The sequence below is a fragment of the Oryx dammah genome, unplaced genomic scaffold, assembly GCF_014754425.2.
Source record: "Oryx dammah isolate SB20612 unplaced genomic scaffold, SCBI_Odam_1.1 HiC_scaffold_18, whole genome shotgun sequence".
NCBI lineage: Eukaryota > Metazoa > Chordata > Mammalia > Artiodactyla > Bovidae > Oryx > Oryx dammah.
In genome coordinates, this window is record NW_024070202.1 from 38,184,662 (window position 1) to 38,211,781 (window position 27,120).

At 34.3% G+C, this 27,120-nt stretch overlaps 1 protein-coding gene across 1 annotated transcript in view; it reads left to right on the forward strand.

The window, feature by feature from the left end:
* PCLO (piccolo presynaptic cytomatrix protein) overlaps positions 1–27,120 on the forward strand; it is a 381,893-nt gene that overhangs the window by 274,918 nt on the left and 79,855 nt on the right. The window contains 3 exon segments of the mRNA XM_040260713.1: positions 21,855–21,963; positions 22,499–22,566; positions 23,611–23,825. Coding sequence (XP_040116647.1) covers positions 21,855–21,963; positions 22,499–22,566; positions 23,611–23,825 — 392 coding nt within the window.

The window sequence follows — 27,120 nt, forward strand, 5'->3', positions numbered from 1 at the left end:
ATGAAAAGACGCTTGCTCCTTGGACAAAACTCTATGACAAACATAGCGTATTAAGAAAGCAGAGACATCACTTTGCTGACAAAGGTCCATATAGTCAAAGCTATGGTTTTTCCAGTGGTCATGTGCGGATGTGAGAGTTGGACATAAAGAAGGTGGAGCAATGAAGAATTAATGCTTTTTCACTGTGGTGCTGGAGAACACTATTGATAGTCCCTTGGACAACAAGGAAATCAGACCAGTCAATCATAAAGGAAATCAACCGTGAATATTCATTGGGTGGAATGATACTGAAGCTGAAGCCCTAATAATTTGGCCTTCTGATGCGAAATGCCAACTGATTGGAAAAGAACCTGATGCAGGGAAAGACTGAGGGCAAAAGGAGAAGGAGCAACAGAGGATGAGATAGTTGGATGACATCACGAGCTCAATGGACGTGAGTGGGAGCAAACTCCAGGAGATGGTGAAGGACAGGCAAACCTGATGTGCTGCTGGTCATAGGGTCACAAAGAGTCGGACATGAGTTAGCAACTGAACAATAAAAACAACTTTATGTCTTCTTCACAGATCAAAGTTCCAACCATCTCCAAATTTGAGGAGTCTATAACACAATTGTCAGTATTTTATGAACAGGCACAGACTATGTTCATTTTTTATCTGATAAAGACCAAGTTCAGTTCTTTGTGTTCAATACCATTTGTGCCTCTTATCTCTTTTGTCCTTTGACATGGAGTTCTTTTTTCTTCATAACCAGTGCTCAACACAGGTGCCTCATAAAATATTTCAAGCAATATATGTAGAAATGAGTAATGAAGAATTCCTTTTTAATTACAAAATTTATGTGAAGCAAAAATAAATAAATAAATAAATAAAGATACTGAGTGGGCCAAAATGTTCATCCAGGTTTTTCCATAAGATGTTACAGAAAATGAACATTTTGACCAACCTAGTACGTGTACTTACACTCTTACTACTGGTAAAGAATCATGTACATTTAGAATAGCATCTAAATTTGTTAACACAACTTTTGATTATCTTTTATTTAAGAAAGGAAGTTCAAAATAGATAGTTTCCTCTGGGCACATGTTCTTATAACCGTGGACTTAGGTGCTCATAAATTTATATATGTTTGCTCTCTCTTTTTTTTTTCTCTTAGTTTTTCTTTGCTCTGAATTTAAATTCAGGTCCCTGGAGTGGGAGTGGGTAATTGGATGGTTCCTGATAGAGAAAAACCTCTCCCAATCTGGAAAATAGAGCACCCTTTCCCTCTGGTGGGCTTTTCTCCAGTCCAGAATCTCCCAATTATCATGTTGGCCCTCTGAGGGAGAGAGGGTGAAGGGCACAAAACAGATGAGTTTTAAATTCGAAGTTAAAAATCAATACTATTGTGTACCAGGATCAATATCAGGACTCAAAAACAATTCTGATTCGTTGTGACCTTTTAATTAGTTAAGACACAGTGAGACAAATACTTCAGTACTTGGTGACTATAAAAATTTGAGATGATTCAGAAGATTATGGAGTAAATATGCACAGTACACTTATTTCATGAGAATTTCTTTCTCAAGTACATGTTCTTCCCCACAGATCTTTTATGAAATCATCATAGTTGTAGCTTGGATTTTTGGTAATTGCTGTATAGTATTCCAAAATAGAAATTTGTCTCCATCTTTGTAAATGTATATTTGGGTTGTTTAAAATTCTCTAATATTACAAACAATTCTACAATAAAACTATATGAACACTCTTATAAATGTGTCTTTGTACACAAATGCTCAGAATATTGGTTGGCCATATTCTTCCAAGTGAGATTATTAAGTTAGAGTCAGTAGATTTAAAATTTTGATAGATGGTGGAAAATTCCCTCTAACATGTCCTCCAACTTATACATTGACCAGCAATATGTGGTCAATGCTTATTTTCTCACAACTAAATAGTGAACATTATTAAATGCTTTTAATTTTTGCCATTCTAATGACTAATGAATAATTTATCATTATTGCTTAATCAATGTTTCTCTGATTATCAATAAAGTTTAATTTCATTCATGTATTAATATTCCTTTATTAAGTGGCCATTGCATTTTCCTCTATGCCAAAAATATATTTTAATTAAACATTTTTTATGTTTTTATTGAAAAATTTCTTATATACTATATTGTGGACATTAAAATTTTGTTATAAATATTGCAAATAAATAAATAAATTCGAAGTTAAAATCTTAACTCAAAATAACAAGTCCTACGTGGAAGTGTTTGCTGCCTGACACATCTGTTTCTGATTTATTTGCACTTAAATGGTGAGCTTTCAATCCTGGAAAATTTTACTGAAGCAACTCAGTGGTTGCATTTCTCTCTTACATGGTGAAAACAAAAAGTCAGAGTTTGATGTTTACTAATTCATTGAAAATGGATGTGATTTTCCTTAGTCTGAGCCTCCTCCACAATCAGGAAAATTGCTTTAATAGATTTGCCTTTTAAGATTCCTCATGTAGTGGGGTACACAGCTCAACATCCCATAGCTTCTGTCTGCCTTCCCTCATGGGAATGGGGTAGGGGAGCGTCTTCACATTGTGGTTTGATGTATGCAATATAACACTTAATTGGATACCAGCCTGCAATTTTTGTTGCAAATGTTTGAGCATACAAAAAAAGCTATAGAGAGTACTATGGTAAACACCCATGTATTCATCAGACTGTTTTAAGTCTCAATGTTTTGCCTATTTGCTTCATATTTTTAGGAGAAATAAGTATCTATAAATCAATGAAAGCCTCCTGTAGTCACCTCTCCTCTTCCAAACCTCTTACTAACCGCAAATATATCACCAGACAGTATGAGAATACCCTTCACTTGCTTTAATTTATTTGTATGTATGCATTCATAAAGTGTATAAAGATTCATTTTGCTTGTTTATGAAATTTTTATAGAAATGATAGCTTACTGTACATGAATTTTTGCCACGTTTTTTAGTCCCAACATTTATGAGATTTATATAAAGTGGTATGTGTAGCTGTAGTTGTTTATTTTAACTGCAGGGCAGAATTTTTTTAAGGAAAGAAAAATTCATTTTTATTATTTTAAAAAAATTTTATTGGGTGTAGTTAATTTACAATGTTGTGTTCATTTCAGGTATACAACAAAGTGAATCTCTTATACATTATCTACTCTTTTTTTAGATTCTTTTCATATAAAGGCCATTACAGAGTACTGAGTAGAGTTCCCTGTGCTACACAGGGGGTCCTTATTAGTTACATATTTTATATATATAGCAGTATGTATGTGTCAGTCCCAATCTTCCAGTTTATTCACCCCACCAGCACCCTCTGATAGCCATGTTTATTATCTACATCAGTAACTCTATTTCTGTTTTGTAGATAACTTCATTTGTAGTACAGGGTAGAATTCTTGATTACTATATGGCTCAACAATGTTTAAATATTATCTGGTTATTTATATTACATACGAGGTTTTGATTTTTTGTATATAACAATGCTGTAATTGATTTTCTGAAATACTTTCCTTTTCCTTTTGCACATATGCAGAAGTTTCTTCTACAGGTTCATTTTCTGGGTGATAATAACTCATACTGATAAATAATGTAAGAGAATATTATGTGATTTCTTCAACTGTAGCTGATTTTTCCAAATTGTTCTCCAAAGTGTCATACTAGTTTTACATTCATCTTTAGTAAATTAGGGTTCTTATTCCTTTATATTCTTGTTCCTCTTACTCTGAATTTTCTTTTTCAAATATAATATAAAATGATAGCCCATTGTGTTCTTCATTTGCTTGCCTTCAGTAATATTGAATGTGATAGTATTTTATTAACCTTATTAGCTTTTAGGTTTTCCTCATCTGTGATTTGCTTGTTTCTTTGGCTTATTCTTTATTGAATTGTTTGTGTATTTTTAATTGAATTTCAGAGAATCTTTATATATTCTGGTTATAAGCATTCGTCAAATAGGTAGCTGAGTAATTGGCTTGTTTCTTTTGTTTCTTTAGTGTCTGTCTTTTTTTTTAAGTTGAAACTGAAACATAGTCGGCTTATCATTTTGTTTTTCCTTAGTAGTATAAACATTCTATATTATTTGGGAAATTCTCCTTGCTCCGAAGTCCTCAAATATTAGCCTGTATTTTTTTCTAAAACTTTTAAAATCTCCCTTTTTATATAATGCCCTTATAGATGTAGAGTTCAATTGTTTTTAATCTATCTGTGGTCTGTGAAATTTTCGTTTTCTCCCCCATCAGTATGGATAATCAGTTGCCTGTGCACAATTTATTAAATAGTGTAGCATTGTTCCACTGATCTACAATACCCCATCTGTCATATATTGATTTTTTTCTACATGTGTGGGTCTTTTATAAGATCTTTGTTCTATGAGATATTAGTCTCTTTGTCTGTCCCTACATCAGTGTCACACTGTTTTAATTATGATGCCTTTATTTTAAGTCCTGACATATGGTAGGTAACCTACCATATTGCTATTCAAAATCGACTTGGGACAGTTCTTGAACTTTGATTTTGCATATACATTCTAGAACTGGCTTGTTAGTTTCCAGGAAGATCTCTGTTGAAATTTGACAGTAATTATATTGAAGGTATAAATTAATGTAGAAAAAAATTTTATCCTGAGTCTTATGTATTTGAATTTTCCATGGGTTCTCAATGCGGGACCTTTGCTCTTCTTAGAGATTTAATCATTGTGTTTTGAATCAATACAATAAATTAAGTTAGGACATTTAAAGGAATTACTATATAGCAATTGTTAAACTTATTGAAAGTTGTATCATTTTATATTAACCTATTACAATATTGTATCTCCAGAAAAAGAGTAAAAAATTCAAATAAAAATTTGTTTAGGAAGTATAATGGGATAGACCTAATCCTTTATATGCATGTTGTTGGTTCTGAGTTTTATTTAATCACTGGACTTCTGATCTTATTCTCCAGATGATTTTTCCCATAGTATCATGTATTATAACATCATAATTGTGAAATACATTACCTGTGTAATACTTTTCATATTTCAACAGTTTTCATAAGAGAACAGTAAATCTATGAGAACTGAACATCTTTTAGCGATTGAACCAAAAGCAGTTATTTGTTTATATTGATAGATTGCCCAACTAAAAATTAATCGAAGTATTTTGAAGCTAAATTGTATCTTTATTATTGATAATAAAATCATATTCGTTTGGAGAATGCTGTTTGAAGTTAAGATAGGAATATATGTTAAGTAGGAAGATAGTGTTAAGTTCTAAATGTAGCTTCAAGAAACTTCTTAATGAAACAGTAGAGATATAGACTAGGAGAGCAAAAATTTAAAACCAATAATATTCAATGTTTGCTTATGGATTCAACCAGAGATATATGGAAAATTAGCTTCTGCAGGCCACTAGGCCTGTAAAGAAATGAGTTTATCTCAGTTTGTTCATATGCTATTCTGTGAGGAAATGTACCTGTGGCATAAATTCTAATTCATGGATATTTCCAAATTCCCAGTTTCTAGTTGTCTCAGTGAAGGGGATTTGATTCATCTGGCTAGCTCCTTTTAAAGGTGAATCGGCGTGGTTTCTGGCAAAAAAAAAAAAAATGTTTTTGGGTGTATGTTTGAGAATTAGTAATTGGAGTGGAGATGATCTTAGCTGTTTTTGGCATGTGGTTTTGATTTTAGAAGTTGGCCTCTGGAATTCCCTGTACTGAAGAAGTCTATGGTAGGAGAACTAATTTCAGTAGAGGACACACTCCTGTGTGACTAAAAGGAGAATGTTCCGAGGCAAGAAAGTCTCTATTTCTGCTTATGCTTTTTTGGCATATGTTACAGATGGCATGGCAGTGATCAAGGTTGGAGAACAAGAAACACACCACACAGATGAGTGAGCTTCCTTGTACTTGTTCCAGGGGGATTACCAGGTACGGATTGGTCGTTAGCATGAGACTTCTCAGAATTCCTACAAGACAGTGTGTCAGATACACACGGCACAAGATCACATTTCTTGTTGATTCAAAGGTTTTTCTAAAAAATTTTTTTAAATTAGGAAACTATCTTCTGGGAAGAAAAAACATGAATTGTGGATACCTGGATGGGTAGGTTATAATATACTATTTTTAAGATGCAGTGATATCATACTTACATAATAATGATTAGCTATATTGACTAGATAAAGAAAGGCATTTCTCTTCTTTATCCATTTATTTGGAAATTAATCAGAAGGAATTGTCTTTGAGTCAATACTTCTGATACGGACACCAAAAAAATGAAATAATTGCCCCTTTTCACATTTTTTGGTATGTACAATACTCCATATCCTAATTTGGTCGATTTATCAATAAGAGTGGTATGCCTTGAAATACATATGTATGTTCAAGTGACACTGTTTAACCAGGAACAATTGTCTCTGTTCTTAAATTTCTGGATTTGTCTAATCAGTATATCATAATTGGTTACATTTTCTGTGTGTTTGAACTTGGAGTGGTTATTTTGGAAGTAAGGGGGCTGAACTCTGCTTAATACCTATACCACACCTTCAGACAGACAATGCTTTAGCATCTTCATTACATAAAGAGAATGTTTTTAGAGTCAAAGACATCAGGATTTAGATTGAGCTCTAGCACTTACTGCCTAGAAAATTTGTTTAACTTTTAGTACCTTGGTATTCTCAGTTGGGAAATTGGCATAATAATAGTGTCTGCCATATTGTTATCAGCAAAAAATAATATATCAGAAACATTTAATATAGTGTTTGTCACTGTTTCACAGAAGTAGTGGTACTTATTTTGAAAATCTTTGATGGTAAGAGGAGCCTGTGTAATTAAACTTGAACTCGATCCCCTCTCTCTGTATGTGCATAGATAATTGACCATATTCACGTCTGAGCTCTGAACTGCAAGGTTTTAGAATACTCCTAATAGACAAAGCACAGACTTGAAGTCAGAAGACTGAATTAATACCATCCTCATGTTGCTAGGCAAGTTGCTTATGTTCTTTGAATCTCCTTTTATCTCATCTGTATGGGTTGATATTTCAACTAGGAGGCTTCATGACCTAACTCTAAATAACTAGACTAGCTGAAGAAGCTGTTTTGTTGAAGGTAGACAAAAATCTTTTCATAGATGACAGTTAATCATACAAAGTTCAGGCTTCCTATAAGAGGGAGCATTGATCTGCTAGAGGTATCTGCTCTAATGGAAAATCATTTTAGGTATCCAGTCTGAATAATTTTTTTAAAAATTTAATGCCTGAAGTGATCAAGTCATGTCTCATGTAAATATCGGAGAAGGCAGTGACAACCCACTCCAGTACCCTTGCCTGGAAAATCCCATGGACAAAGGAGCCTGGTAGGCTGGTCGCAAAGAGTTGGACACGACTGAACGACTTCACTTTCACTTTTAACTTTCTTGCATTGGAGAAGGAAATGGCAACCCACTCCAGTGTTCTTGCCTGGAGAATCCCAGGGACAGCAGAGCCTGGTGGGCTGCCGTCTATGGGATTGCACAGAGTTGGACACGACTGAAGCGACTTAGTAGCAGCAGCAGCATGTAAATATATTAATATTACCTCCTAACTATAAAACAATAGTTTTGGCTAGTCTTTTAAAAAAGCTTCTAAGTTTTTCTTCTTATCAACAATGCATTAATCTCATGTCTGATTAAAGTAAATGGACATACATCCAGTGAATATCTGTTTATGTATTGCTCATGGTCTGTTAATCACGAAAAACATGTCTTTTGTTAGTGAATAGAATCATGGTGTGTTAGATGTCAGGTGTCTGGCTCCCAGTGTGTGGACTGATCTTTCTCATCAGCTCCTTTTGTGTATGACTATTGATAAGTCACAGAAACTCACTGGGTCTATAGCATTAAGTGTAAAGAGATCCTCCACAAGACCCTTCTCTAGTGCATTTCTTTTGAAGAAATATGGAGAAGATACTGAAGCTTGAGAAGATACGTATAGTCCAAGCTATGGAAAGAAGAAGCAAAGTAGTAGTATGTGTGCCATGGAGAGTTGTGTATGTTACATAAAATGGAAATATGAGCACTAGAATTAAGAATGTGAGACTAATTACATAGGATAAAAGAAGTGAGATCAGAATTGACAAATCATGACACAAGTCTCAGGGCTCCTTCCTCACTTGTACAGGCCCTTTACAAGTCTCCAGGAAGTTAAAAAACATATGTGATGTTTGTGGCATTTTTCAGCTTTTTAACATTTGTAATTTGATGTGATTTCTTTTGTTCTTTTAACAAATGTTCACTTATTTCAATTTTGTATTCATAATTTTCTTTTTTTTTTCTTTAAATTGCATAAGCTTCAGGCCTGATAATAATGTGAATTCATCCCTGCATGAGATGTTATTTCTTATTGGTGAAGAACACTGAGGTACTTACTGCAGAATTATAAGAACCTACTTGTATGCAGTAATATATACTGACAAGGTAGACAGAGGTGATAAAAAGTTGTTCAGAAAGAAAATTGTTATGAAGGAGTAGAGGTGAGAATATTAGGAATATAGGAAATACTTAACAAAGTTGATCAAAACATTTATTCTGTACTCTACAGATATATCCTAGAATGATGTAGAATGATAGAATTCCACCTTGCTTTCAAGATGCTTACAACCTAGAAAGGCAGTGAATAGAGTATATTCATTGTGGAGGAAAAGTTTGGTCAGGATCTGAATGAGCAACAAATATAAAATAACTGAAGAACTAAGAGAAAGATAACTTTATGGAAAGAAAACCCGTTATTTACTGACTTTTTTGACAATTTGCATTTTCTTTTCTCCTAGTTTCAATGAGAGAAATATAGAAATGCAGAATACATTGGTTGATTCTGCACACTTCTATCAAAACAAGTACCATAACTAAGTGTAACTTACAGATATGCCTCCTCCCATCCCAAAGAATTCCAAGTGACTTTCAGGAAATGTGTAAGAACCTACTGTAAGCTCTTGAGGGCAACGAACTGTCCAGGAACTGAAATAGATCTTTTTAAGCTTTTATCTCTTTCCTTGTTTAAGTTTTTAAGTAGTTCATATTTTATCTATTTGTTGTGATGGAGTACTGCTATGTTCCAAATATAGTGATGAGATGGAGCAGAAAGAATATTCTGTGGGAATGCAGGTTTTCACATCAGACTAAATATATATATATATATAAAACACACTGAGTTACACTGAGAGTGGTGGAAGAAAATTGAATTTCTTTTATTTTCTCTTAAACTACTTTTCTTTGCTTTTACTCCCTAAAGGCTACCCTGGTGGCTCAGACGGTAAAGCGTCTGCCTGCAGTTCGGGAGACCCGGGTTCAATCCCTGGGTTGGGAAGATCCCCTGGAGAAGGAAATGGCAACCCACTCCAGTACTCTTGCCTGGAAAATCCCATGGACTGAGAAGCCTGGTAGGCTACAGTCCGTGGGGTTGCAAAGAGTTGGACACGACTGAGCGACTTGCTTTTACTCCCTAGTTTTTACTAGATCCCATTACTGTCAGATCGGAGAAGGCAATGGCACCCCACTCCAGTACTCTTGCCTGGAAAATCCCATGGACGGAGGAGCCTGGTACGCTGCAGTCCATGGGGTCGCTAAAAGTTGAACACGGCTGAGCGACTTCCCTTTCCCTTTCACTTTCATGCATTGGAGAAGGAAATGGCAACCCACTCCAGTGTTCTTGCCTGGAGAATCCCAGGGACGGGGGAGCCTGGTGGGCTGCCGTCTATGGGGTCGCACAGAGTCGGACACGACTGAAGCGACTTAACAGTAACAATAACAATTAGTGTCAGATATGGTGCTTGACTCCAGTACTTTGGCCACCTCATGCATAGAGTTGACTCATTGGAAAAGACTTTGATGCTGGGAGGGATTGGGGGCAGGAGGAGAAAGGGACGACCGAGGATGAGATGTGCTGCGATTCATGGGGTCGCAAAGAGTCGGACACGACTGAGCGACTGAACTGAACTGAACTGAACTGATGGTGCTTGAGTTTTCTAAGTTCTAGCATATATGTATATGTGTGTATAAATTTAATATATAATTATGTGTGTGTGTTTTAAATATATGCTCTGTAGAGCAACCTCTCTTGGTCCTATGAGATGTAAATGAAGAAATTATAGACCATACATTTTAGTAGGTTAGCCTGAAAGCAACAAACCTATTCATAAGTATCACATAATAAGTGGTAATAAGTGCTGAGGAGAAAAAGATAACCAGGAGGGTGCAGACACCTTAGGGTGGGGTTGCAATTTCAGATGGAACGGTCAGGGCAGGGTTCACCAAGAAGGCAAAAACTGAGGAAAGCCCCCAAGGAGAGGAAGGAGTCAGCTTACAGTTATTGGTCTTATGGGCAGAGGAAAGAAAAGGGCAAAGGCTCAGAGCAAGAGCTTACCTGGTATGTGCCAGGAACAGTAAGACCACATTGAGCTCAGCATGGCTGGCACAGGGTGAGGATGTGAGAGGAGAGAGCAGGAGTCGTGGGCAGGAAAGTAATGGTGGTAAGAGAGCAAGAGAAGAAGCAGAGGTAGAATCTTGTGGGTCAGTGTAAGGACTTCAGCTTCTATTAATGTCAAATGAGAAGGCACTGGGCCGACACAAGCTGAATGACGTTTAAATAAAATCATTCTGACTGCTATAAGGATAACAGTTGGAAGGAGTAAAGACTAGGAAAGAGAGGAGTTAGGAAGCTACAGAAATAATCCAGGCATGAAATGTGCCTATTCAGACCAAAGATGGGAACTCTAGAGGACTTGGGGATAAATGATGCTATATCGTGTATCTATAAATGCTAATACAACATGTATGTTAAATTTCAACTCAGTGAAAATGACCTCAATATATTTATTCATTTGTTCCCATACATAGTATTCAAATTTCACAAGCCTAAAGGTAATATAAGCCAAAGGGTTTTTTTTTAAGTTTTTAAAAAAATTTAAATCCCTACATAATGTAAGAAACCTACAGAGCATTTAACATTCAAGTCTTAACCTTATTTTAATTAATACAATAAGTATACATTCTTTAATAGACATCATACAACTTAAAATGTATATTTGTGTGGTTCTACAGGTGGCATTTCAAATGTTTTTTATTCCTATCACTTTCGAATTGTATCTCACTAAGCACAGTTTTTAATGTTTATGATGAAAACTCATGCTGTAATGTATTTTTATATATGAAAATTATGTGTCTGCCAATATTTACTTAGGTGTTGGAGAGGAACAAAAATGAATAAAATCTCTCAGTTTTTTATTGAACTTAAATAGTTTATATTAATGAATTGTGAAAAATGGATTTAAATACTATACTTGAATAACTGATTCTCAGCAATTCTGTGTTTTCCTCATGAAAGTATTTTCTGATGATTATGTTAAATGTAAAAATGTATAATCCTATCTTCTGCTGCAATTTTGAATTCATATCTTCTCCAGCAGTCTCCCCATTTCCAGTCTGTCTTGCCTTCTTTCATTCATTCAGTAAACATATGTTCAGATGTAGAAATTCACAGGACAGCAGCAGAGACAGTTACACAGATGCATAATGTAAAATAAAGTGTTTTGAGGGTAGCAGTAGAAATATGTACAAGAAAAAACATGAAAGAGACTGACATTAACATCCAAACTGCAGACAGTTATTGAAATGAGAATTTTATTAAGGCAAATTTTTCTTATGTCTTCTATTAGCCTGAGTTTAATGTAATTTACCAGGCCTTTCATAACTTATGCCAATCCATTAAAATTTATTTTTATATATCACCTCTCTCATTTCTCAGCTTAAGACTGGAGCTGTAATCTTGTTTACTTTTATGAGCATGTGTTCATGATGCCCCTACTTCTAAGTAGGAGAAATCATGTTAGAAATCATGATTATTGATATGACCCAGCATCTCTCTAGTCCTGTCTTTGACACATACAGTACTTTTATCATAAATAAGTACATTTATTCATATTGATTATGCACATAAATCTATGGTTATTAGCTATAAAAATAGCCAAAATGTTAGAAGTAGATATTCTGTATGTTTTAAATAAAAATGGTACTAATATTCTTGGGCTTAGATGAAGAATCAGGAATCTTGCCTTTTGAACTACTGCTGCTGCTGCTAAGTCGCTTCAGTCGTGTCTGACCCTGTGTGACACCATACACGGCAGCCCACCAGGCTCCCCCGTCCCTGGGATTCTCCAGGCAAGAACACTGGAGTGGGTTGCCATTTCCTTCTCCAATGCATGAAAGTGAAAAGTGAAAGTGAAGTCGCTCAGTCCATGGGATTTTCCAGGCAAGAGTGCTGGAGTGGGGTGCCATCGCCTTCTCCGTTTGAACTACTACTCAATGTAATTTCTAAAGATCTGTAAAAATAGGGATAGTTACATTTATCCTACATATTTTACTGAATAGCTGTAAAGTTTAAATGAGTATAAGTGGTCAAAATAACTTAAAAAAAAAAAATCTCGTATTGGTGTGATTAACTTGTGAAATAGGTCTAATTTTATTCTTTTTAATCAAAAAAGACTTCTTTATTCCTTTTAAACAAAAATAGTTTTGTTTAATTTATCTAAAATATATTGCCATTAAATTTATCTAAAATATATTACCACTATCATGTTTGCTTCTGACTTAGGGGAAGTAATTTCTCTATGTGAATTTTAAAGAGCTGGAGGGAAATAATTGAGTTTTGTTCTCTATCATTTGGCAGATATTGCTGTTAAAGTGTTGTCTTCTTAGATAACTTTGGTTCATTAGTGGAAAATTCCATTATTGAAATATGTTTTATATACTAGTTATATATATTAAAGTTACATTCTGTTTACTAAAAGTGATTGGGAACTTTTTGAATAGAATTCTACCATTGAATGTTATGTATTTAACATCCATCAAGCCAAAGTGAATTATTTGCTAATTCTTCTTCATGATATAAATAATAAAATATTGGCATTTCTTATGAAGTAACACATAATTCATTTTCTTTTTTTAAAGTTTCTCTCAGGGTAATAAAATGGTTATTATTGTTTGAAATGACTCCTCTGTTTTATTTCTATCCTTTAACTCTTTAAATGATGACAGAACTTATGTAAAGTTCACTTTTTAGGTTTTGATTATCTTGTTCATAATAATTATATAGTATCTTTGGCTCAAAATAAGCAAAATATGAAATCAACATTTGTATGCACAAAAATTGATCATGTGATAATATTTCTAGTGATGAGTACTTAGGTTATGATTTTTTTTAATTCCTTCTATTTGAAAAAAAAGTATTTTTTTATACTCTATAATAAGTATATTGGAATCTCTTTTGCTCTTAAATTTTGGTTAGGGGATTTCATTTTCTAACTTTAATTTTCAAAATATAATTTTCTTTCTGTCTGATTTTGCACATGATTTAAAGTTATAACTTAGAAATCAAAGTTCTGCATATTTTATCTATCAATGTTATGAAATAGAATTTGTATCTAATATATATATGTATTCTTGGTGGAAATGATTTTTTTGCCACTGGTTTAAATATTTCTTGTGTTTATTAGGAAACACTTTTCCAAATATAAATTGATGATATCTTGTGTTAAACTTCATTCTCTGAGTAGTGGGATATATTTAAATAACTTTATAAATAGAATAATGCAGAATACATGAATACCAAAAAAGATTAAGAACTAAAGATAAAATCCTTGATGTTTCACTAGGGATACTTAAAGCAGAGGAGGCACCAGTTAAGACAAGCATCTCTCATGCTCAATTGTGTGACTTAACCTAGCTTCTATATCCATTTAACCCAACTCTGTGTCTCTGTATAATCATGCTTGCATTTTGGATTAATCTGTTACTGTTAGCTGGTCATGGTATTTGATGATATTAATCTGTTCATGCCATTTAATTAGAAAGTAAATAGAAAACATCTACTATGAGTATTTTGACAAAATAAATTGGGAAATTAAATGGAAAAAAGTTTTTAAATTTATGAACTGCAACCTGATTTAAATGAGATGTTAGCATCATGTACCTATCATTGGATATCTTCATATGTTATATTATGTTGGAGGGGATATATCAAACTTCAGTACCCATAAACTCTTTCCTGCCTTATTCCACCACATTCTATTTAAGTCTATTTGAAGTAACAGGTCTAATTCTAAACACCTTAAACTTTAGCCACAGAGTAACTTTGGCATCAATACCAAACCTTCCAGGAAATACTGAGCTGGAATAATAGATTATGTTAGTAGTCATAGTGATTAGAAACAGCATCCTATAATGATAAGCTTCTTCAAGTTGAACCCACAAATCATGGCTAAATGCATTTCCCTTTTTACCTTAATTCTGTCTAACAAGCATGAGTTTGCAACACCATCCTGGTGTATAATAAGCACATTACATTTTCTGTAAATCAAATGTAATCAATTCCAACCTTTCTTTCATCTACTGTTGAAAAATTGAATCACATTTATTATTATTTGATGTTTCTCTCCCTGTAAGCGCTGGAGAAATTCCCAGTGAGGGTCTTACACATTCTAGAACAATGAAGGTTGGATCCCTGTACATTGAACTGCACCACAGAGAGAGTGGTGATCTAGCCAGCCCACTTCCTTGAGTGGGTGGGGGGTGGTGCCCTTATACTATGTGGTGCCCTTATACTATGACCAAATTTTCATGAGAGTAATTCTGTCTAATCTGAGCCACCACATCTAAGGTCAGCATTTAAGGCACCACATAGAAATTTCTCTTTGAAGTAATGCCATCTTCCCTGGATAATATAAACAAACAGAATGCTGCTCCCTACTGCCTTTGCAACCTGCAACCACCATTGTTAGGGGAGATCTTCTCCCTACAGCTCTTTACCTCCCATTCTTTTTATTCATCCTACATTCTTTTTTTCCCTTTTTTAAAATTGCACTTACTACTTTTAACATGAGGCCTAACCTCTTCAAGGTTTTTAACATAACATTTAGATAACAATACAGTATTGATATCTAAAGGCACAGTGTTATTTCTCAGATATCTAAAGCTTATTTGTCTTGCAAAGCTGAGCTTTCATACAAGTTAATTAGAAATTCCCCATTTCCATTCTATTCTTTGCTTCTATGAGTTTGACTTTTAGATACATCATCCAGATGGAATCATGCAGTATTCGTCCTCCTGTGACTGGATTTAATTCATTTAGCATGATATTGTCAAGATTTATCCATGCCTCATATTACAAATTTCCTGAATTCAGGAGCAATAAAGGCCGAATAATATTCTTTAGTATTTATAAACCGTGTTTTTCTTTATTGATTTCTCTGTTAATGGATATTTAGGTTATTTCCACTTTTGAGCTATTGTGTATAGCACTGCAGAGAATGTGGGAATGCTGATGTCTCTTTAAGATCATCATTTCAATTCTTTTGAATAAATCCCAGCAGTAGGATTGCTAAATCATGCGGTAATGCTGTTTTCAACTTTTAGGAAACTTCATACTGTTTTCCATAGTGGCTACCCCATTTTGCAATGTAACCATCAGAATATACTAGTTCCAGTTCCTTCACTTCCTTACCACCACTTAGCGTCTTTTGTGGGGTTTTTTGTTTTGTTTTGTTTTATAATAGCCATCCTAGCAATGTAAGATGATATCTCATTGTGGTTTTGATTTGCATTTCCCTGATAATCAGTGATATTGACCAAACCTTCCTACATTATTTTCCCTTTCAGCCGGACTTAGCCTAGTTTCCTATAATTGTGCCTGTAGAAATGTAATATTGGTTCCTTTGCTGGGAGTGGAGTGGAGAAAAAGGATGATAAAGCCAGTCAGCTTTTTTTCCCCTCCTAATGGTCATCGTTTACCCACCATAAAATGATGTATCCCACAATTTGTTTGTTCAATAAAATCTTCAATTTTTGCATGTCCATACCTTCAAATAATACTGTCATATAGATAAACAATTTCTGTCGATACATTATCTGTCTTTATTGTAATTAAAAATAACATTATATATAATATATGTGTTCCTTGTACCCAGTTTTACGTATTTGAAAATTGTTTATATTCAGATGGGCTATGACATAGTTTTAGTTAGCATAATTTGAATGAGTTTTCTTATTTACTGATACTAGCATTGGCCTGAGAGACAGTTAAACAGAGTTCCTATTTGCATTGCTGCTACTGCTGCTAAGTCGCTTCAGTCATGTCCAACTTGGTGTGACCCCATAGATGGCAGCCCACCAGGCTCCCCCATCCCTGAGATTCTCCAGGTGAGAGCACTGGAGTGGGTTGCCATTTCCTTCTCCAATGCATGAAAGTGAAAAGTGAAAGCAAAGTCACTCAGTCATGTCCGACTCCTAGCGACCCCATGGACTGCAGCCCACCAGGCTTCTCTGTCCATGGGATTTTCCAGGCAAGAGCACTGGAGTGGGGTGCCATTGCCTTCTCCATTACCATTAAGTAAATATGTGGTGTTAGAAAAGTCATGTTACTTCATGTTTTACTTCTCAATTGTAAAAACAACTAAAACTACTATATTTAACAGGATCTTGCTTGCTTTATAATGAGTCTATGAAATAGTTGTGACATGTTTTTACAAGACATTTTATTCATGCAATCCTCTTTAAGTGACCCTGGTCAATAATAAATTGACCAGTAATACTGCAAAGTAGGTGGTAATCTGTTTTCTTTAAAAATTTTGTATGAATGGAGCTAAATCTGTTTTACACCTACAAGTGTAGAATTCACAATACTTTCAGTAGACTCAGAAATAGGAAAAAAAATAAAATGTGGGTAAACTCAGTTTAACAGTTCAGTTCAGTTCAGTTGCTCAGTCATGTCTGACTCTTTGTGACCCCATGAATCGCAGCACGCCAAGCCTCTCTGTCCATCACCAACTCCTGGAGTCCACCCAAACCCATGTCCATTGAGTCAGTGATGCCATCCAACCATCTCATCCTCTGTCATCCCCTTCTCCTCCTGCCCTCAATCTTTCCCAGCATCAGGGTCTTTTCAAATGGTAGTCTTTGATATTTCTTAGATAACTTTTCACATTCAAAATGTGACAATTTTGTAATGTAGAAGTTAATTTCATTTGAGAACTTTTGTATGAAAGCCATACTTTGCTGATTTTTTAACTGTTCAGGTGTACAGTATTGAACATCTTGTCATAGATTAGGGCATCTCCTTTGACCTGTATATTCATGAAACTATATTCAATTTTTTTTTACCTTTACCTCCCTTCATTCTTTCTTCCCTTTCTTCTTTTTTTTTCCTTTTGTCCACCTTTTTTTCATTCTTTATGTTAACATATGTTTTGTCGTGAGTCATGTCCAACTCATTTGCAGCCCAATGGACTTTAGCCAGTGTTAATATATGAATAGGCTATAAACGTTAAATGTAATTTTGAAAGTAATAAAATACATCTATCTATGCATTTCACTTATATTAACATGGCCTAACTTGAAAATGCATAAGTAACTAGTGTAACTGATGGGGATAACTTACTGGACTCCTGAAACTCACTTGTATGGTTTCTTTGCTATTTAGAAAGCCAAGACAAATAAGCAGTTCAGCTGAGTTTTTCCTGCTCCTGCTAGTTTATTGAGAATTCATGAGCACAGATGTCCAAATTTAGGAAGCTAATCTAGAGTCATAGTTAATATATCAGTGGAAAAGGGGAATAACATATACAAATTTTGAATTAAGTTCGGGTTTTTTTTTTTTTTTCTGTTTTGTTTGTTTTACTCAGCTATATCATATTCTTATCTCAGAGCACATCAACCCCAACCCCACTGGTTCTCATTAGGTCCCCACCTACCTTGTGTGTGTGTAGGGGGGTGTTTGTTTGTTTATTCATTTATTAATTCATTTATTTAATATCATTTTCTTTACCTATCTATTCTTACCTCCATGAGCAACCATTATAATTTATGTAATGTCTGTTTTTTGTTTGTATAATGTATAATGTTAGCTTGTGTGGGATATCATTTTAATGAATGTAAATGTCATTGGCCTTAGATCAGATCCTGGTTCTCATATGTTTTTACTTGTCAGATGCTTTTAAGATGGATCCAACTCTTGGTATTAACAACTGGTGTGATTTCTTTCTTAAGACTGTTAAGTGTTTGCATTGTAATATTTAGTGCATTCTCATTGTCCATTTTTCCTGATGCTACCACCTCCCCACAAATAGGAACTCAGGAAGTTTTTTGGGTCCTGGGGTGTACATGTGCTTTATTTAACAACATTCTGCCACTGCCACATTGTACTCTAGAGTGGTTGCATTTATCTGTATTCCCAATAAAATAATTACATGCTTGTAAATTGTAAACAAGCAGTTGTACTTTTCATCCAGAAATAGTCATAGTATTCTCACATCATACAGTGGTGATAAAGCTAAACAACCACGTACTATGTCATGATCTCCTAATCCCATATTCTGGTCAGCACACTGTATTTGCTGGCTTTCAAACATTTTTCTGTATAGTGAGAGTTAAGTAATACATCACTATTGCTTTCCTTTATACCTTCTAATCTCTCATGAGTCTAGATTTTTCTTTATATACTTAAAATACTTTTGAATTTCCTTCTCTGTGATTCATCTTCATCTTGCTAATTGCCAAGATATTTCTGGTTTTTTCTACTAGATTATCATTTCTATTAATTTTTATAACAGCATAAAACAAACAGTAGATACAAAGGTGATAAATTGTGTAGTGCCTGCCACTTAAATATTTGTGGAATAGATAAATAAAAATCATGAACTTTTGTGTGATATATATTTTTGTATACCTTAATCTATAAAATTTTGATAGGTAATGTAATAATTTTAATCCAGAATACGTTTTTGAAATAGTGATAAATATTGATAGAAATAGTGATAAATATCACTAAAACTAGTGATAATATAGAGTGTTTTATGGTGACTGATTTTTTTAATTCAAAAATTTTTTATTATTATATTTTGGGGGTTTTAATTATCAAAGTGTAAGATTTTAAGAAGTTAATTTTGTCATTGCTCATACAAACCAAAAATCAGATTATTCTAGCATTCCTATTAGAAGTTATTAGAATAGACTCTTTCTATGGATATAATTCAGAGAAGGCAATGGCACCCCACTCCAGTACTCTTGCCTGGAAAATCCCATGGATGGAGGAGACTGGTAGGCTGCAGTCCATGGGGTCACTAGGAGTCGGACACGATTGAGTGACCTCACTTTCACTTTCCATTTTCATGCAGTGGAGAAGGAAATGGCAACCCCCTCCAGTGTTCTTGTCTGGAGAATCCCAGGGACAGCGGAGCCTGGTGGGCTGCCGACTATAGGGTCGCACAGAGTCGGACACGACTGAAGGGGCTTAGCAGCAGCAGCAGCAGCAGCATGTATATAATTGAAGTACCATCTGTACAGTCTCAAACTTGAATAACTGGTTTGCATCCATGTTGATATAATTTAAAGAAAATGTGTTTGCTCACAATGCTAAACAGTAGATAAAACCATTCATGTGTTCACTATCTTCTATGAATTATTTCTAAACCAAAATCAGATTAAAATTTTTCCTTAACGTTGAATATGCCTACATTCAAATCAATTAAGTGATAAAATAGTATTTTAGTGAACTTCTGTGTAGTATGATCAAATAATTTTTGCATGCATTTTAAAATAGTTTCTAGGACCTTACAATTAGCATTGGTTAAGACTTCACACTTCCATTGTAGGGGATGCAGGTTCTATCCCTGGTCAGAGAACTGGGATCCCACATGCCAGGTTGCACAGCCCAAGAAAATAATTTTCAAAACAATTATATATTTGAAGACACATACTTAATTATGCTTAATTCTTACAACTACTAAAATCATCTTTGACTCTAAAAGGAGTGATTTGTATACTTATTTATTTTCCTGTGATTCCTGTAGAATTTGTAGGAAGTTGGAGAGACAGAGGAAAGGGAAGTTGTTATTAAGTAACCATGTTCAAGTAGTCAAATTCCCTATAGATTTCATACTCACCATGAAACCAAAAATGAAAGAATTGGCAAAATCTTTTGAACTGCAGTACTGCACCAGTGCTAGTGGGAAACTATTAGGGTAAAGAAGGTTCAACTGGTATATCTTGAGATTGAGAAAATCATGTAGTTCATGATCTTGGGTATGTATCTAGGTAACATGCTAGTTATCTCTGTATTTTTTCATCAGTTTTATTAATGAGTCTAAACAGATTTTCTTTTTTACAACTAGAAGCATTTTTCATTTCGCTGAATGATTACATTGTATAAATTTGCCCCTTTAAAATGTGAAAAACTAACAGGTAAATTCAAAACAGGAAGCAAGAAGGTTATGCAGCTATTTCCTTTAATAGAATTTGTTCCTGCAGAAAAGTGGCAATGCAATTTCTGGATTATGACACTATTAATTTGTTTCAATTCAGAATCATCTAGTTATAAATGTACTCTTTCTTGTGACTAAAAGAAGTGTTTTTCAGTGTGCTTTACCTCTTTCAGTGCTAAATTTTTCTTTAGAGGTATTATCACACTCTTTTATGTAATTTTTCTCATTTTATGTGTACAACAGCCTGGGATTGTTGAAATAAACCTAAGGCCCATCTGAAGATAAAGTTTCCTTGGAGTAAGTTATAGAAAAGTCATCATCATTCTTATTTGTGTTATTGTAGACATTTTTATGGACTTCTTTTGCCATTTCTCAATGGTAAAAGAACTTCCCTTACTTTTTACCAATGTATATCAAAATCATTAAAACTTTTAAGACTCAAACATGCCATGTTTAGAATTTCCCGTGGAAGCTGGTAGTGAACAATAGGGAATTTCACATTGGCATCTATGAAGCTCATTGAAAACCTAATTGTTCAACAAGTATTTCTTTTTAAATGATGTTCTAGCCATGGCAGGTATTTTTCCTCAGGTAAAGCTGGTAGCATTCACAAATATCTGGCAGTATAACTTGGGTAGTTTCACTGAATTTATATCTAGCTCACATAGCTACATAATATGACCCTGTGATTTGTGCCAAATATGCACCCTAAATTATTTGACAGCTCATATAAAAGGGACCAAAAAACCTAAATGTAAAATATTGAAATACTAATAATGTTGCTACTTTTTTTCTGTAAAAATTATCTTTCTAGAAAAAGAGGAAACACAAAATGCTCTGTAACCAGTCCAGGAACATAATTTACAGGACCCAGAGCAAAATGAAAATATAGGGCTCTTTGTTCAAACAGTGTTAAGAATGTCAAGATGGCAGCAGCAAGGATTAAACCGAGTATGGGGCCCTTCTGAGCACAGAGCATACGCACACCCATGATGCTGCCCTCTATATTACATCTGTTTCTTCTACTTAGGACTGTCTTACATGTAGTGAAGTAACAGACACTTAATGGAACTCTTTTTTATCTGAGCAGAGTTGAGGCTATAACAATTTCTTAAAAGAAGCTTCACAACAAAATCCTAACAATTTTTTCTACTACTCCTATTCCATAATATAATGGGAGTTTACACTTTTCTAGTTGCTTGCTGCACATAAAAAATAATATATTGGTGTTTACAATTATTTCTTCCCCATAAAAAATTGGTTTAATTTTAGTCAAGTATGTTTTCTTCATAATAGTGTGAACAAAATGCATGGGTTTGATAATATTTAATAGTTTTTCAAGAGCAACATTTTGCATGTTATATTAGATACATTTTATATGTTCAGGTAAGTTGATGAAATCAAACTACATATGGTTTTGGTATTTATGTTCCAGAGAACTCTGAACTGATGTTCTCTGAAATGGTGTGCTCAGTTGAATGGCTGCTGAAGTGGTTTTTAAATGCAAAGCAATGTCTTCTGTGCCCTGTGGACCCAGATGAGACATATAGCACGCCTTTTTTTATTTTATACTTGAATTTTTCTTTTTAGGCATGCAAGTATTGGAGTGGAATGGAATTCCTTTAACTTCTAAAACATATGAAGAAGTGCAGAGTATCATTAGTCAGCAAAATGGGGAAGCAGAAATATGTGTAAGACTGTGAGTTTTTCCCCATCTTTTTGTTTCCATTTTTTTGGCTATTCATGGCTCTTTTAATTTAAAATTGTTAAGGTGGAACCTTTGCCAGTCAGCAAGATTTCTTGTAATTAGAAAATAAAGTGAATGCAAGTTTATAGATGTCTTGTGTTCAGAATCAAAGTCTAAAGCACAGAAAGAATTCAGCTAATTTTGTTTCTGATTATGTCCCCTTTCATGATTTTCTTGAAACATGCATCATTTAAATGAAAGCCTAAACCCATTTAGATGTCATGGATTTGTATAGTATTTCAAAATGAACTTATATTTAATCCATAAAGATTTCACCTTAAATAATCATTTTTATCAGCTGACTTTTAACAGCATTGCAAATATATATTTGGTTAGAAGGGTGAGCATGCTTTGAAATTGCTTTATATCATTAACCACTTCTCATTTACCTACTGAAAAAAATACTCAGCGTAGTTGGGAAAAGGGGCCTTTTGTCTCAGACGTCCGCAATTGCTTTCTTAATTTTTTTTTTTGTTTTAATTTTTAGGGACCTCAATATGCTGTCAGATTCTGAAAATCCCCAGCACCTAGAACTCCATGAACCACCAAAAGCTGGTAGGTGAAAGCAGTCTGCTTCCAAGTGTGGTGAAGATGGAGATGGAGAAGCAGTTATAGAGGCAGATGGAGCTGTAGATGAAGATATAGACACAATCACAGATATAGGCAAAAATAAATGTATAGACATATGAATGTTTATATATTTATGTAATAGTAAGAAGATCAGAAGCATTGTAGTTTCATTTTAGTATTCTAGGGAAACACATATATACCTGTTAGAGCCATTAAAGAAATTCACATGAAATTATTGCTGTGTAAATTTACATTTTGAATTCTTTAAAATTAAATTCATCATATGAAAGTAATTCATGGAGTCATTTATTTTGGGTCCTATATAATTTTTGGATAATACTAAATTCTTTTTAGCATAGCTGAGTTTTGGAACACTACTGAAACATTTGATTGCCTTTATAATAAATAAAAATCAATATAATATATAAGTACACAGTAAAGTAGATTTAACTCTTTCTTAGATAGCAGATATAGTCTATAAATTTAGCTCATTTATAAGATTAAATATATTGTTGTTCCATGTTCAATAAATATTTACCAAGCACTTCCTATGCTATAGCCAGTATCTCTAAGAGTCTGGGTTACAGAACTAAACAGAGCAGACCAAAGCCTGTAGAAGTTTTCATATATCTGTAAATGTAAATATATTCTTTGAAATTTCCCCTTAGAAAAATACATATAAGATTTCAAGAAATAAAAACAACCGATCATAGAAATTAAATTCCAGTGAATAAAACAGAGCATTTTGTCATACATTCAGTTCTCTGTATAAAACATTTACAAGCATTTTTCTAATGATATAATAGGAACCTCAAATTTCCTCTGTAATTCAGTACTCTTTAATTTTTCTCTGAACGTTCTAGACTTCCTTAGAAATAGATTTATAAAGGTACACTTGCATGTATTTTCTTTTTAATTTAAATTGTTTTACATAACATTTTGACTTTGTCATCTAGAACTCAGATAAGTTCCATGGTATTAAGTACCTATGAAACTGAGAATATGTGAAGCCATTTGGTTTTGTTGCAGTGGATAAAGCGAAATCCCCAGGGGTTGATCCCAAGCAGTTGGCAGCAGAGCTCCAGAAGGTCTCACTACAGCAGTCACCACTGGTTCTGTCATCTGTTGTTGAAAAGGGATCTCACGTTCATTCAGGTCCTACATCAGCAGGATCCAGTTCCGTTCCCAGTCCTGGGCAGCCAGGGTCACCCTCAGTGAGCAAAAAGAAACACAGCAGCAGCAAGGTGAGAAATGCCCAATGCACCCTCTAAATTGCTTATTTTCTAGCTCCTATTCAAATTAGGAGATAGGAAATACAGTATCATGTCCTAAAGGTGTTTCTCATGTGATTTCTCCTTTCCTATTGATCTGCTGAAACAAACAAAAAAGGTTTCCATATCTCAGTATAAAACTGATCAAGATGTATCAAAATGATGTGTTTCTCTCTTAAAATATTGTGGCAGTTATTATGAGGGACTTGAAAAAAAAATGTATCTGGTGGTTCCTGTTCTTTTCCTTTGTGGTTGTTACATAAATCTGAACGTCTTTGTGTATCAAATATAGTCATTGTATCTTTTTGGAAACACAAGATATAATTATGTTATATTTTGTAATTTAAATAAATAGTAGAAAAGACCAAAAAATGAGGATAATTTAGGACAACAAGAAACAAAGAAAGCCAGTAATACAGTATTGCTATTTTGAAATGTATCCCTAATTCCATACTAATAAATTTTCTCTTCATGCAGTTCTTCAGTTAGAATAAATGTTTCTAACAGTATTATTTTAGAGTTACTGGGGAATTAAAAGAAAACATAAATTAATTTTAATTTAATAGGATCAGGTGATAATATAGACAATTTGTAATTACCCCCCCCATAGATTGGATTATTAATAGAGAAACTCTCTTCATGATTGATAAATACATTTAAAAGGGTTTTTTGTTTGTTTGTTTAAACATAAAGGTTTTTCTTTATGTGGTGAAATATATATAGGAAGGACAGGCTATGCTTGGATAAGTTGACTGGACTTCAGAAAATAAAGTTTTTTACGGTTTCATGAGGAATAAGTTCAAAGATAGACTCAATTTCAAAATAAATTTTAACACTATATTTTACCACATGCAACTATGTATTAATTTTGAGGAATTACCTCATGGAGGTGCCCCGTCTCCAAAGTTATAGGCTGATACTATTTCAGATTTCTCAGTATCTCCACACAGATGACCTAAAGACATGACAAACTCTGCTAACAAAGTTTTCACACCAAACACAATAAATTCTGTAAGTCTGTCATCCAGATATTTTTTTTTATTTCAGCATTTGACATCACCATCCTCCCAGAAAATTAAGTCGAAATATAAAAGCACCGTCTCATCCTTTCTTTTGACTCATTGAATCCTAGTGCTGTGAATTCTAGTTTTTTGATAAGTCTCTAATAATTTTCCATCTTTTCTGAACTTGCCGATTTCATTTAGTAAAGCATTATTCTTTTTTACCTGTAGTATTGCACTTACTACTAGTCACTCCACTCACTAGTACTCTCTTCCTTCCTCTTAATCCACCTTCCAACTATGGATCTGTGACACAGTGATAGGATTAGGTCTCTATCCTGTTTAAACTTCATCCCTCCTACCTGGAATGTCAGCTTCCCTGCCTCTACCTGGGGAAGGGGGATGTTCCTTGGAAGATTATCACAGGAAACTTAATGTTACCAGATCTTTACAATAGCCTCGCTACTAAGTACTCTATTTACTAGGGTTATCAACTCATTCTACTTTCCAAAGACATTTTTAGATGCCACCGTCAGTACCATGAGTCATAATTTGTATGCAAGATACAAAGATGGATAAAATCCATCCCCGAATACTATGTAGACCAGTGGTTCTCAAAGCCTGCTCAGCCCAGTAGCACCAGCATCAGGCAGGAACTTATTAAAAATGCAAATTCTTGATCCTACCCTATGCCTTCTGAATCAGGAGCTCCAGGGATAAGACCAAGCAACCTGAGTTTGAATAAGTTCTCCAAGTGAGCGTGATACCCCTTGAAGTTTAAGAAGTGCTAATGAGGCCTGGTGTGCTGCAATTCAGGGCATCACAAAGAGTCGGACATGACTGAGCAACTAAACTGAGCTCAACTGAACAGAATCTAAGTAGGGTTATGATATATAAACACATTCAGTAAAGCTATAATGTTGGTGGTCATTAAAAACTGCAGAGAGCACTGGGACAGTAGGGTTAGGAAAGCTGGCATTTAGCTAATGAACCAGTTTGGTAAAGGGGAAAAAGGAACCAACATTGAAGAGAATGCACCACCAGGAAAAAAAAAATGAGAAACAGAAATTGTACACTTAAGTCACAGTGTACAAAAGATATAGGGATAATAAATAGAAGAGAAGCCTAGATAATTGTAAACTGAAAGACATTCTATGCCATGCCTTGCTTTTACTCTACAGTCTGCAGAAAATGAAGAGCCAATGATAAACAAAAATAACAGGTACCCTTCCTCTACTAAGCCTTTCCATATTCTAATCCTTCCTTAGAGTTATCCTTCTCTCCTCCTTCCCTCCCTCCAAAGTGCCAGATGCTTTATGTATCTATTAAAACAATTTGTATCTTGATTATGGTTACTTGTTTGCTTATTTTATCCTCCTAAATGGGCTGCACACTCATTAAAAACCAAAACCCATTTCTTATTTTCTTTTTAGCTCCCTAAGCATGTAGTAGAGTAGCTTGCATAGACCATAACAAAATAAATTAAAATTAAATTAAAACATCAATGGCGCCTGTGAGTCTTTATAATATTATGGGAGTAAAAAATATAGTTTTTTTGTTACGTGAACTTTTTTGGTAATGATTGCAAGATGAACACAGGTTTTATAGGACAAACACCAAGGAAATGATACTGACACATTTTATGATATGTGGTAATTCTTTTCTATGCCAAGAATGTGACCTGTGTTGTTTTACAGAGGTTTTGCTGAGACGACTATAGAGCTTCACTGTCCGTGACAGTGGCTGCTAGCCACCTGTGGCAATTGAACACTTCAAATGTGCTCGTCCTAACTGAGATATGCTGTATATGTGAATTATACACAGATTTTAAAGACTTAGTATAAAAAAACTGGTAAAATAGCTCATTACATTTTTATATTGATTTCATTATGAAATGATAGTATTTTTAATAAATTGCATCAAATAAAATATGTCAGTAGAAATTAATTGCACAAGACTTTCCTGATGGGCCAGTGGCTAAAACTTCGTGCTCCCAGCACAGGGGGCCCAGGTTTGACCCCTAGTCAGGGAACTACACATGCCACAACCAAAGATCCAACATATCCAGCTAAAATATCTGCATGCTACCGATGTGGTGCAGCTAAGACCTGGTGCAGCCAAATAAAATATATTTTTAAATTAATTTTACCATTTATTTTTACATTTTTAAAGCGACTCCTAGAGTATTTGAAATAACCTTTGTGGCTCACATTAGTCTACTTGACAGTGATGGTATATAGATTGCTTTTTAATTCTTATTAGTAGTA